This window comes from Melospiza georgiana, chromosome 8, assembly GCF_028018845.1.
Source record: "Melospiza georgiana isolate bMelGeo1 chromosome 8, bMelGeo1.pri, whole genome shotgun sequence".
Classification (NCBI taxonomy): Eukaryota; Metazoa; Chordata; class Aves; order Passeriformes; family Passerellidae; genus Melospiza; species Melospiza georgiana.
The window spans coordinates 7,703,342-7,715,749 of NC_080437.1; the positions used below are offsets into that span (position 1 = coordinate 7,703,342).

At 40.3% G+C, this 12,408-nt stretch overlaps 1 protein-coding gene across 5 annotated transcripts in view; it reads left to right on the forward strand.

Annotated features, from left to right (window-relative positions):
• The window catches only part of JMJD1C (jumonji domain containing 1C), a 158,683-nt gene that overhangs the window by 116,671 nt on the left and 29,604 nt on the right, over positions 1-12,408 (forward strand). For 4 of the 5 annotated variants that reach the window (XM_058028794.1, XM_058028796.1, XM_058028797.1 and 1 more), the window contains 5 exons: positions 3,148-3,253; positions 7,962-8,086; positions 9,353-9,496; positions 9,614-9,800; positions 9,888-11,554. In XM_058028794.1, coding sequence (XP_057884777.1) covers positions 3,148-3,253; positions 7,962-8,086; positions 9,353-9,496; positions 9,614-9,800; positions 9,888-11,554 — 2,229 coding nt within the window. The remainder of the gene's footprint in view (positions 1-3,147; positions 3,254-7,961; positions 8,087-9,352; positions 9,497-9,613; positions 9,801-9,887; positions 11,555-12,408) is intronic. The other variant, XM_058028795.1, reaches the window with a different exon arrangement.

Here is a 12,408-nt window from a genome sequence, read left to right on the forward strand (position 1 = left end):
TTATCTCAACCATATTTTTCTAGCCTATAGGTCTTTTGTCTCCTTCCCAGAGTTGCATCTAGTCATTTGTGGAACCAGAGGCACTGCCACTTGAAGTACATCAAGAGCTTCCTCCAGTAGACTTGAAGGAGAATATAACAGTCCCCTTTATTTGATTTGCATCCTGATTTGCATAAGGATTTCAATCCAGTATTAACATCCTTCTGGAGGAGATATTCCAGGACTTGTGGAAAAACTAGTTTAGGAGAGGGTACCATAACTTCTGTTTGTAAAGCTACTTTCAAATGAGGAAAAGTCTGGAGGAAAATCCTGCAGGGCATTTAAATCTTCTGGAGGTTAGTCTGTCAATCGTGCTGCATTAGCTAAGAGGAGCAAAACTGAGGGTTACAATTGCCAAGGTTCAAATCTGTAGACAGTAATTTTTCCTTGAGCAATATAAACACAGGGTAAGGAAAAGAACTGGGAACTGCAGAGTCACCTGCTTGTCTTCAGTGTTAGACTGGGGAAGAGACTGCAAGTCATCAGCCTTGCCTGTTGTTGTCCTCTCCCTCCTTCTGCCAGAGTTTGTGATGGGTGCTGAGACTGTGTGGTTAAGGCCACTGCTTCACAGTTTTAACACATTATGCAGTGTTAATTAATTAATGCATTCATTTCCTGGGTTTTAGATATTCAGGTTTAAGACTACAGATGGAAAAAGGTAAGTCATGGCACACACATTTTTCATAGATACATGTACACAAAATAACAGAATTCTTGACATTACAGAAACTTGCTCTGTTAGTATCGCCCCCCTACCCTGTGATTGATGTGTTAAATGTGTATTGTGTGTATATTTAGAAACTCTAGGCTCTGATACCATCCACATAATCCCAGTCACACCTGCATGCAGTTTGTGTAATGGGTCTTTGACCTAACTTGTGCCTTTTGTAACTTATCTTTGAGCTCGTCTTTCTCCAAGGGTGAGGAGATAAATACAAAATGGACTTTGCTGGCTCCTTTTCTATCTGTTCTCAGGGAGCACTCTCAGCCAAGCATGCTGATGTCATGCATCTGAACAGGAGGTGGAGGTTCAAATGTACTATATGTAGGATGGACTGTATCCTCAGTGTCAAGTTCAAAGAAGGCCTAGATGCTTAGGAAGGATGTGAAATCTTAAGGAAAAAAAGCACCAGTGTGTGTTGCCTTCAGGAAACAAATCAAAAGTGGATTAAGATGACATAGAGACTCAAAAACTTTCTGTCAGGAACTCATGAAAATAGTATAATGTTAAGAGTAACAGGTTTGATTTCATGGCACTTAATCAATGTGTATAATCTCCAAATGAGGATACAAATTTTCGTAGATGCAACTGAAGTGATTACTCACAATGTCCAAGAGCTGCACATCAGCTGCATTTGTAGGTCAGCCAAACTCAGTATTGCTGTCCTCAGTCTGTTGCTTAGATCCAGTGCATGTGGATCTGAGTGGGGAAATTTTTGGTGCAGGAGTCTCTTGCAGCTGCTGTCAAAGACAGTGCATGGGAAGGAGGACATGATTGATGATCACACAGCTCCAGTTCCAGGATCTGCTGTGTTCCCCTGGCAAATAATTCCCTTTTCCCAGTGGTGATGTTTTTTCTGTATGTAGGATCATTGCTCAAATGGACTTGCACATGTAGGCAGAATAGCCAATGTTCTTTTTTAAACTGCTTTGGGAGAGGCCATCCTTGAATAAATTTTAGTTATGACCCTCTTGTGCCTCTGGTAATGCTAACAGCATACTTATCTGGTTGGTATTTTGAACCTTGTGGCAGAGGTCCTGTTGATCTTCCTTCCCTTTCACTTTGTTCCAATTGACATGTATTAAAATGCTCATCTTGACCATTTCTTCAATCCAAGGCTATGTCCTTTGTAGAAGCATAAGGATAGAGAGCAGTAATTTTCTCTGATAACCAAAGCATTGATGCATTCTCCATAGTGGAGCACAGCAAATCTCCACGTGTCAGGAAGTGAATTTTGAATTGGAAATAGATATCCTGTGATCAGTGGGTTAGCAGGAATAATCTCATCCAGATGAATAGAGGGAAATTGCTTGTGTCACTGGAGGGCCTGGCAGCAATGCACCGTTCACTGGGTGTTACTTGTATCTTTGTGTTCTGTGGCTGGAGCTCTTCATAATAAATTGTGAAACATCAAGGAACTTGCTGGAGATCAAGGAATGAAATTGCTTTTTCTCAGCTGCAGTACTGATAAAACATTCTACGTTTTGTATGTGGAGAATTGCACTCATTATTTTAGCTGTCTGAAGTTCTCTTGCTATAAATGAATGTTGCTGCTGCTCATGGGTTTCCAAGGCCATCTTCAGCCTGAGGAGCCACCAGGCTTTTTTTCTCTGCCACAGCCTCAAAAACAGAAATAGCAAGTTTGCTCTGAAATAGAGAAATAGGTGTTCTAGGAGTCCAGAGATGAATGGTGATTCTTAAGCCATGCTTGCAAGGGTATCAACCAGATTCTGTGCCCAATTTTTTTCTGTTAGAAGGAGCCACTGAATATATCTTCATTTCCCAGATGATATCCTACCAAATACTGGAAAATAATCTTTTCCAGGAGAACAGATTGTAATAAACATAAAACATGTCTTATTTGAAACTACCTAATTAACAAAGGCCAACATATTTGAAAATCAGCAATGGTGTTTATCTCAGAATGCTTGTTTCTCCTAAAATATTGCTTATGTGTTACATTTGTAGGTTTGATATCTGTGTTTATGCTCAACGTGTCCATATTCTTACATTTTACATATATGGAAACCAGATTTTTTTAAAAACAAAATTTAATAATTATTTAAACAATTTGTGCATACCTGTGAGCACCTAAGTCTTTAGAGGGCATTTTTAGCTTGTAGTAAGACAGTATGAAAGTGTGATCCTATTAATAGCTTACAAGTCTGGCCACATGTGGGATCTGACATACTGTGTTCCCATGAAATAACTTCTAGCACTATGTTATGCTTTTAAGTTTTCTCTAAAAATAGCACAGGGATTTGTAGGCAATCAGTAAAATTAGCATCTAACAACTTAATACTGTATTTTAAAATACATCTAGGAAAATAAACAAAAATGTTACAAGTAAACATAACATATGGTTCTTTTTTTAATCTCTACTTTAGGACGACGTAGACAGTCTAAACCCAGTTCTCAGGGATAACCCGCAGTTACATGAGGAGGTAAAAGCCTGGGTAAAGGAACAAAAGGTTCAGGAGATTTTTATGCAAGGTAATTATGTGGGAAATTGTGTTATTTATATTCTGTGTTAGCTAGTTTAAGGCCATTGCTTGTGTGGGACTCATCCCATAGCATTTGTGATATAATGGAGAATATATTTTTTAACTTGGAAGTTGTTTTTTGGAAGTATTTGTTAATACAAGGAAACAAGATTGTAAGAAGCTGTTGGTGTTTGCTTCAGACTGTTCTTAATTTGTTTGATGTTTTAGTGATTACAGCAAAAGCTGAATATCATTAGTCTGAATGTAGATATTTTATGAAGTTTGTTGTGAAAATAAGTGTGTATGAATGGCCTCCACACACATTTTGGCATGTTTAAAACTGTTCTGTGCTCTGTTAGTGTTACTGTTACGTGTGATAACTTCTCAGATACCTGTCTGTGCTTGTAGTTCTTCACAGTTCTGTCACAGATGAAGAATACTTTCAGATCCCCACCCCACGCTCTCACCCCGAGTGAAAAGTTGCTTTCAAATCAGTTACAATTTGTAACTCAATTCTAATGCTGGGAGGCTGCAGAAAAAGCTGTGTACAATAATATGTACATTGTAGATACAAGTTACAAGAAAACTAGCATGAATTTGAAGAAATTATATTGGTGCCATCTTGCTGATAGTAAAAATACTGGATGCATTTGCTACATATTTATTAAGTTTCAGGAAGCTCTGCAGAGGAGTTCCTGTTACTAGGAGGCAGAAACCACCCTCTGTGTGTCTGGGCTAAAATCCCCAGAAAAGAAGTTTGAGAATAAAAATGCTTAAGCAGTCATTTTGTAAATGAAGATTAGGAGGGAAGCTGTAAATAATGAGATATTTTAAGGATGGCTCTGAGGTTTCCTTGCTGTCTAGTCTCTTTGATAAAACCAAGATCAGAAGACAAAAAGAATATGGTAAGTATAATACTGAACTTAGAGTAAAAAAACTTGTGTTTTTCCTTCTGTGGAGTTTCTCATTTGACTAGACATGGTTCTTATGGGCCACAGAAAAAGGATGCTGAAAAAATGAACATGTGGAATTGTTTAGATAGTAAGTTGGCATGTTGGTGTTAGTCATTTTAGATTTTACTTTTGATATCATCAGATGCAATACAAGTTAATAGTCTGTTGATGAAATTTGCAGACAAAACTGGATTGAGAGGTGATGCACAATCAAATCAGAGTTATATGAAAAGGAAACTGAAATTGAGCTTGTTTATTGTATTTCATTAGAATAACGACAGTAAGGCTGTTGTAAAAGTCTCCATGTGCTTTGGTACAGAATCAATAGCTGAGCAAAGCTCCAGCAGTATTGAAATAGTCATCTCAATGAGACTGCCAGCCCATCACCCACACAACTCTCCCATCGTTCCAGGGTCTGTATTTTTGCCCTCATAGATACAGATTCTCACACAGAGGTTTCTGTGCTCAGAAGTGCACAAATGAACAATGGTATAGATGAGAAGATGTAATATAGATGGTAAGATGAATCTCATGCCAGTGTTGTTCTCATCTGAGGAGAAGCTTTAGATCCACTTGCTCCCCTGATGTGATGTGTGACCTGAGGGGACACGTGCTCCTCACTGGGGCCTCAGCCCCATGGTTGGTGGTCAGCCAGCAGGGACTGCTGTCACATTGTTCCTGCCCAGAGTCTGCTCATGCAGACCTTGCATTGGCACCAACCTTCCAGTGGCTTACAGACAGCCCTCTGACAATGCTACTTGCTGTCATCTGGTCATGTTTTCTTCCTTTTCTCCTCCTCTCTCTTCTCTGGTTTGCTTCACCTCCTCCATTTTCTTGTTCCCTGCAATTTAAGCTACATTTTCGCCTCTGCCTTGTCTAGATGCATCTGTTAAGGTTATTACCACATTCTCGTATTTCATTCTCTACAATATTTTTAGTATCCAGCCATTTCCTTGTTTTCTGTGATGCTGAAACCTTCATACCACAACTTAGTATTTTCTACTTTGACTTTTGCAGTTAAAACACAGTTTATTTGAAGAAAGAGGAGGGTCGGATAGAAGCATTAAAATCTGGTTCCAAATATTTAGAAAGGGGCATGCCAATTTGAGGAGGGAGAATTTTAGTCAAAACCAGTCCAATTATTTACAAGAATGAGACTAAAGAAAAAAATTGGCCCCTTTAACTTCTCCTTTGGGCAGCAGTCACAGCAGCATGCTTTGCAGTGGAGATAGTAACTTTGGCAGGAAAGTAGTTTGTTCCTTGTTTAATAAAAAATGAAGCTCCTCCCAAACTTGGCCAAGTTGAAAGCTTTTGGGACAAATAAAACCGGTTCAAGGAACATAGTGAAGTGTCTTTGATTTTGAACAATTAAAAGATTTGATTTCTTTCTTCCTATTAGTTTTTTATCATTGCAATCTCAGGCTGCATGTGTAATAATCCTCCTGAAACACTGAGTGTGCTTCAGTTCTGAACATATTTTCTCATAGTACTGCACAGGCTGTTTCAACAATGTGTAGCTGGAGTGATTCAGCCAGGGACTGGAGACAAAGCCAGGCTTTTCCTGTAATGGCTGCTTGTGGCTGGGCTGGGCTGGGCTGGAGCTGAGCTGGTCTGTGTTGTGTGACTGCAGTTCAATCTTTCTCCTTCTTCCTGTCATCCCATCAGCATGTAAGGAAAAAACTCAACCCACTGCTTTTAAAGGTAGATAAACTCTCTTTTAAAAATAGATAGGGTAAGAGCTACAATGAAGGATGGACACAGATTAGAACAAGGAGTAAGAAGAAAGAAATGGGCACTGAGTCAATGTAAGGGAGTATGGGAGAAGCTGGAAGCTGTTGGAGAAGGAAAGATGGAGCTTGTAAGCTGAGAAGACTGGGGGAAAGGACTTAGAAGGAGTGGCCTGGAGTCACAGTAATGCTCAAATGAGACAAGAAGCTGGGGGGACGCTGGTTCTGCTTCTGCAAGAGACTGAAAATCATTGTGCTGTTAGCAGTAGGATGCAGGAGAGGAGGAGATTGGATAGGAAAGTAGGAATGGCAAATTTGCACAGAGACACAGGCAGAATTTTACTGAGACTGTCTGAATAAGGCAGAGCTTTGGGACAGCCCTTACAAGTTCAAGATGTGAGAATGTGGATGGGTCAGGCAGTCAGAAGTGTGGGAGCTGAGCTGGAGGCGTTCTGCAGGGTCATGTGGAGTAAGGGTTGGAGAGAAGCCATCAGGAAATGTGTCCCCATGGGAACCCTGTCTGGTCCAAGACCAGAAATGTGAGACATAAATCTGTAGATTCTTCCTCCTTTTGTGCCCCTATGTACCTGTGGTTGGCAGTGCCTGTGCTGGCACACTTGTGGCCCTTGTCTGTGCTGCTGGAAACACAACTCTAGGGGCATCAGCTCAGGGGATTCAGGAGGTCTCAGTGTTTCAGTTGTGCCATGAATGATGTGGATGGGGGTAAGAAGAGGTGGTGTTTCTCTTCCCAGCTGGTTTTAAAAATGATATAGTCACATGCAAAAAGTATTTCAAGATACCACTTGGAAATTACTGAATAATTACCACTTTTGCTATTCGTTTGATCTGTCAGATGTTGACATTAAAAACAGTCCTTGCAGTAGCACACTGTCACATGCAGAGGGGATAACAGACCCAGTTGTGTGATCCTGGGTATTTTTTACTAGAGAAAGCTGTCACCTGTGAGGTCCTTGGCCTGTTTGCTGCAGATGTTTGAGCTTGCTTAATATACTGGGCAGGGCTTGGAAAAACTGAGCTTTAGGAAAGACAGGGAAATTCTGGCCTTGCCTGTGTGGTTCAGCAACTGAGCAGTCTTAAATCACTTAAGTGAGGCTGTTTCTAGGTTGTCACTGACTGGTTTTTCCTCCCTTCCTGTTTGCCTGACCTGGGGTTTGATTGCAGAAGTAGCAAAGCCCACACAGTTGGAACTGAGCTTGGTGGCAGTGTTGCTTGGTTATACAAAATGCCATTTAAACACCAAGTGCAGTGAAACTTAAAGAGTTCCAGTGATCAAGACATTGAATATGAATAAAACTTTTAAATCTTGATTTCTGGGTCTTGAAACAAACTGTAAAATACGTACTGTATCACAATAGCTCCCCATCCCCGTGGGCTTTTGGAGGTGAATTAGACTGAGCTTTGCAAAATGTGTGAGGTTTCTTTGGATTTGGTATGTCTGAAAACAGGAGCTGAAGTGTTCATAGTGTGTGTGTGTGTGCTTGAATGTTCTGTGTGGCCATAGCAGTCACGGGATCATTCCACTGCCTTTCTGCTTGCTGTAATAGAGAGAAACTCTGTGGTCACTTATGGGAAAGATTTGGCAGATGCAGAGCCTAACCACCAAGATGTAAATCTTTTAGCCAGCAAAGCAGCTGGGCATGTGACTAGCCTGTTAGATGGCTTCTGTAAAACCTGCTGCTGCCACTTTCTAGCCTTTCAGATTACTTTTCTGTGGTTGCTGTTTGTAGGCAGGAATTTTCCCATCATGTGTCATCATGGTTGCAGAAAGATTTAGTTAGATAAGAAAATTGTATGTTGAAAATGTTAGCAGAATTAACCTTAAAGCATACTTATATGGATCATTTGCATTTCAGAATGTCTTCCTGAATCTGTGGTTAGCTGTCCATGCCATGTGCACTATATATTTGCTGTGAAGCTTAAAAATAAAGTAGGAAAATTCATGTATGCCTTTTTTTGTCTTTTCTTTTTTTTTTTTCTGCATTCCTCAATGGCTTTTTTATTTCTTCCCCTTCCAAAGGTCCGTACTCCTTAAATGGTTATAGGGTGAGAGTGTACAGACAGGATTCTGCCACCCAGTGGTTCACTGGCATCATCACTCACCATGATCTCTTCACCCGCACTATGGTGGTTATGAATGACCAGGTGAGCATGACCATGACCATTGATGGATGATACAAGAAAAGCTGCAAGTCAGCTGTGTCTTGGGAGGTTCTAATGTTTGTTGGGAGCATTCAGAATCACTCCAAGCTGGTTCAATTCCAGCAGACTGAGGGTATCACTGCACTGAAACTACAGCACAACTGCATTGGGCTGTCAGTTAAATCCTCCTGCAGCTGAGTATTTGTGCAGTGATGTGATTAATACCAGTCCTACAGTTTGTTCTGCTGCTGCTCTTTGACTATTGAAGTCTTCGAAGTAAAGCAATCCAGTTTGAAGAACTGGTCTTCCCTGTCTGCTCTGTTGAGAATTTCTTTTCCCAAGAATGAAATCTTTCAGCACTGCAGTAATGGCTACCTTTTCCAAGCCATTGAAATAGTCACTTTCTGCAATTTATTGAATTAAGCATTTACTGCAGCCCCAATTTATATTTGCCATGGTAGGTTTTAGTTTTATTATGGAATTTGGTGTTGCAAAAGGAGTTAATACTGGTATTTTTAATGGCAGTAATGAATTCTATTTCAGGAGAGTAGGGTGATGACTCAACAGTAATACAGTGAATGACCCATCTGCCTTGAAATGACTGACAAAACCATGTGTGACAATAAAAATTTAAGACTAGTCTATTACTCAGATATGTTCTTTCCCTTAATTTGCTCAATTAGTATTCCCCAAATGGTCCTTTTTTCACTTTGTGCTGTGTCCTTTGAAAATATTGTTAGCATTTCCTACTTTATGAAGTATACCTCACTAATAATATTCAACAGTTCTAGAGTTGTTCTTTCCAGTCATTTTGGTTCTGGTAGCAGTTTTGCTTCTGTTGAAAGCAGTACTGTAATGTGCTTCTGCTGTATAATTTATAGTATATAAATTTTATAAAATATTTGTATATTGTAATTACTGCTTAGGAGTTATTCTATGAATAGCTTGTTAAATCTCAAATTTGCAGGTTAGTGAAGGGGAAGGAATGGGTGGTGGGATACTTTTAGCTTTTAAAAAAAAATTATTTTTACAATGGCACGTAAAGACACATTTGCTTGGTTTGACACTGTTCCCAGCATTTGTTGTGTCATATGTCAGTTCTGCTTGTCAGGATTAAGTAGGCTTTTCTCTGATTAGTCTTTAGCACACAAAATAGACTGGTGAACACTGGTACAGAAAATACAGATTAGGCATTGTCTGAACATCTGTGGATTGTTATTTTCTCTCTTCTCTTTTTTCTTTTTTTTTTTTTTTTTTTGCATAAACCAGGTGTTAGAACCTCAGAATGTTGATCCTTCTATGGTTCAGATGACCTTTCTAGATGATGTTGTTCACTCTTTGTTGAAAGGTGAAAATATTGGAATCACTTCACGCCGACGGTCTCGTTCCAACCAGAACAGCAACACAGTTCACGTAGATACATTTATCTTCTTACCTAAATATTTTCATATATTGCAAATGTTAAAAATACATGTTTAAAGACACTAATTAACATTGCATTTAAGTCAATTAATAACAAATTATTTTTAGGGTCATTATACACGTGCACAAGCAAATAGTCCCAGACCAGCAATGAACTCCCAAGCTGCAGCACCAAGACAAAATTCTCACCAGCAACAGAGGAATACTCGGCCAAATAAGAGGAAAGGCTCTGATAGCAGCATGCCTGATGAGGAGAAGATGAAAGATGAAAGATACGATTATATAGGTCGAGGAGGTAAAAGTGGTTAATGGAAAGGGTGGGAGAGCTTCCCAAAACTGTATTAGACTGAAAATCTGACATATGTGTTTTTATCTTTTGCAGAAAACCCCAAAACCAAAAATAAACACTTTCTTAGTAAAAGAAGAAAACCTGAAGAAGATGAAAAAAAACTAAATGTGAAGAGACTGCGGACAGACAACATCTCAGATTATTCTGAGAGCAGTGACTCGGAGATTTCAAATAAAAGATTAACAGATTCATCCTCGGAGCAAAATTCAGAAAATGAGTTAAAAAGCAAGAACTCTTCAAAGATAAATGGAGAAGAAGGAAAATCCCAAACTACTGAGGGAGTAGAGCAAACACTAACTGATAGACAGTCTCCATGGGATGAGGTGCAGCAGGATAAAAACCATGAAGAGACAGAAAGACTGAAGTCATCGGTCTTGGATCATCAGGAAAAATCTTCACTCCATGCAGCGGAGCAGCCAACACTTTATGAGCAGAATGCCGAGGATCCACCTGTTCAAGAATGTAATGCAGAAAAACATCATACTGTGGAGTTAAAAAATGAGCAGTTTTTACCCAGGCCTCCTACTCCTAAGTGTGCTGTTGATGTTACTAATAAAAACAACTCTGAAAAGGAGAACCAGGATAATGCTGCAAGTACCTTTGGTTTGCAAACAGTTCAGAAAATAGAATCCCACAGCAGTGATTTAAAGCAGCAATTTGCAAATGCAAATTTCCTTGAAGCAAGAAAACAGGAAGGCGATCAAAGTTGGGTTAGCAGTGTTGGTAAAACGGATTTGACACAACCTGGGGTTGTAAAAACATTACCAGTAAATGAACACTTAAATTCTGAAAAATTGCAGTATGGCTCATTTATGTCTCCGTTAAACGTAGCTTCTCTAGCAGAAGAGAGTAAACTGCGTAAACAAAGTCCAGTCCCCGATTCTGTGAAGTCAAAATCTAGTGCTTCAGTTGATCATCCTAAAACAAAGTCACCTGATGTTAAGCCTAAATTCACCCAATCTTCTGATACTGTGAAGTCGAAGGTTAGTTCCCAAAACAGCCATGCTACTGGATTAACAAGGTCAGCCAATAAAACTGATCATGATTTGCCTAGGTCTAGTTTTCATCCGGTTCCAGCTAGAGTTAGTGCTCTAGAAGCTACTAAGAGTCCTCTTATCATTGACAAGAATGAACATTTCACAGTATACAGGGACCCCACTCTGATTGGACAAGAAACAGGAACTAATCACATTTCACCTTACTTGCATCAGCATAATTATCCTCTGCATTCCTCATCCCACCGAACCTGTTTAAATCCAAACGCACATCATCCTGCATTAACTGGTTCATCCCATCTGCTCTCTGGGTCTTCAGCTCAGGCTCCCTTGTCCGCTATTAACCCTCACCCCCTTAGCAGCGCATCCCACCATTCTGTTCATCACCCTCATCTACTTCCCGCAGTGCTGCCCGGAGTGCCTGCTGCCTCCCTGCTGGGTGCCCACCCGCGACTAGAGACTGCTCATGCTAGCAGCTTAAGCCATTTGGCATTAGCACACCAGCAGCAGCAACAGATGTTACAACACCAGTCTCCACATCTTCTCGGACAAGCTCATCCTTCTGCTTCCTATAATCAGCTAGGGCTTTATCCAATTATTTGGCAGTATCCAAATGGAACACATGCTTACTCAGGACTCGGTCTGCCCTCCTCCAAATGGGTCCACCCAGAAACTCCTGTTAACGCGGAGGCTTCCTTGAGAAGGGTAAGTTGAGATCCTTTATAATGACGTATTTAGCTGGGCCTGGTGTCTCCCAGCAGTGATTTCCTAGGTACAGATGTGGTTGTTTGTGTCACACTGAGTAATGTTGTGATGGTGGAGTTTTTAAGTAGGACTGGAACTGCAGCAGTAACCACTGTCTCATGGTGGATGTGTGTAGGGCGTTTTTCCAGACCTTTATTTCCTAAGAATTCTAAAGAAAGATGAAATGTTTGATTTTAATTTATAACTAAGGGTGAGGTCAGCCAGCATGTTTGGGAACTCAGGTTCACAGGGTAAATATTTGCTGCCTGAAACTGTGTACCATTATGTAAGTGAAATACTAGGAGAGGTGAGACAGTCATCTTCATAGTGAAATTTCATACATGCTCACTCAATAATGGTGAAAGACAGAGAAGGAAGGAGTACTAAATCCAGTGGGAAGTTCTGTAGAGAAATACTCTTGCATTTCTAAATGTTTCAAGCACACTGTACACCCATTTCTCTTGTCTTTACACCTATCTGTGTACCCTTTCTTGGAGTGTTATTTTTCTCCCCTTCTGTTTCTTGTTGACACACATCTCTGCCTTCCCATCTGCTTTCCACTCCTCTGTATTCAAGTCAGGGTGATTCCTCTGTCTGTCTGCTGAGTGTAACCACTGCAGTCTCAGAAGAGGTGGTTTGTGTTTTTCAGCCTAGTGCCCAGTGTGGTGCTGGGGTTTGGCAGGCAGACGTGGCAATTACAGGAAAGGTTTTCTTAGCTCCTGAAGCCTTGGGATATGGCATGCTCATTGCAGGGGCCTCAGAGGAATGGTGTAAGATGAAGCATGTGTAGTGCAGACAGAAACTTTGGAGAGCTT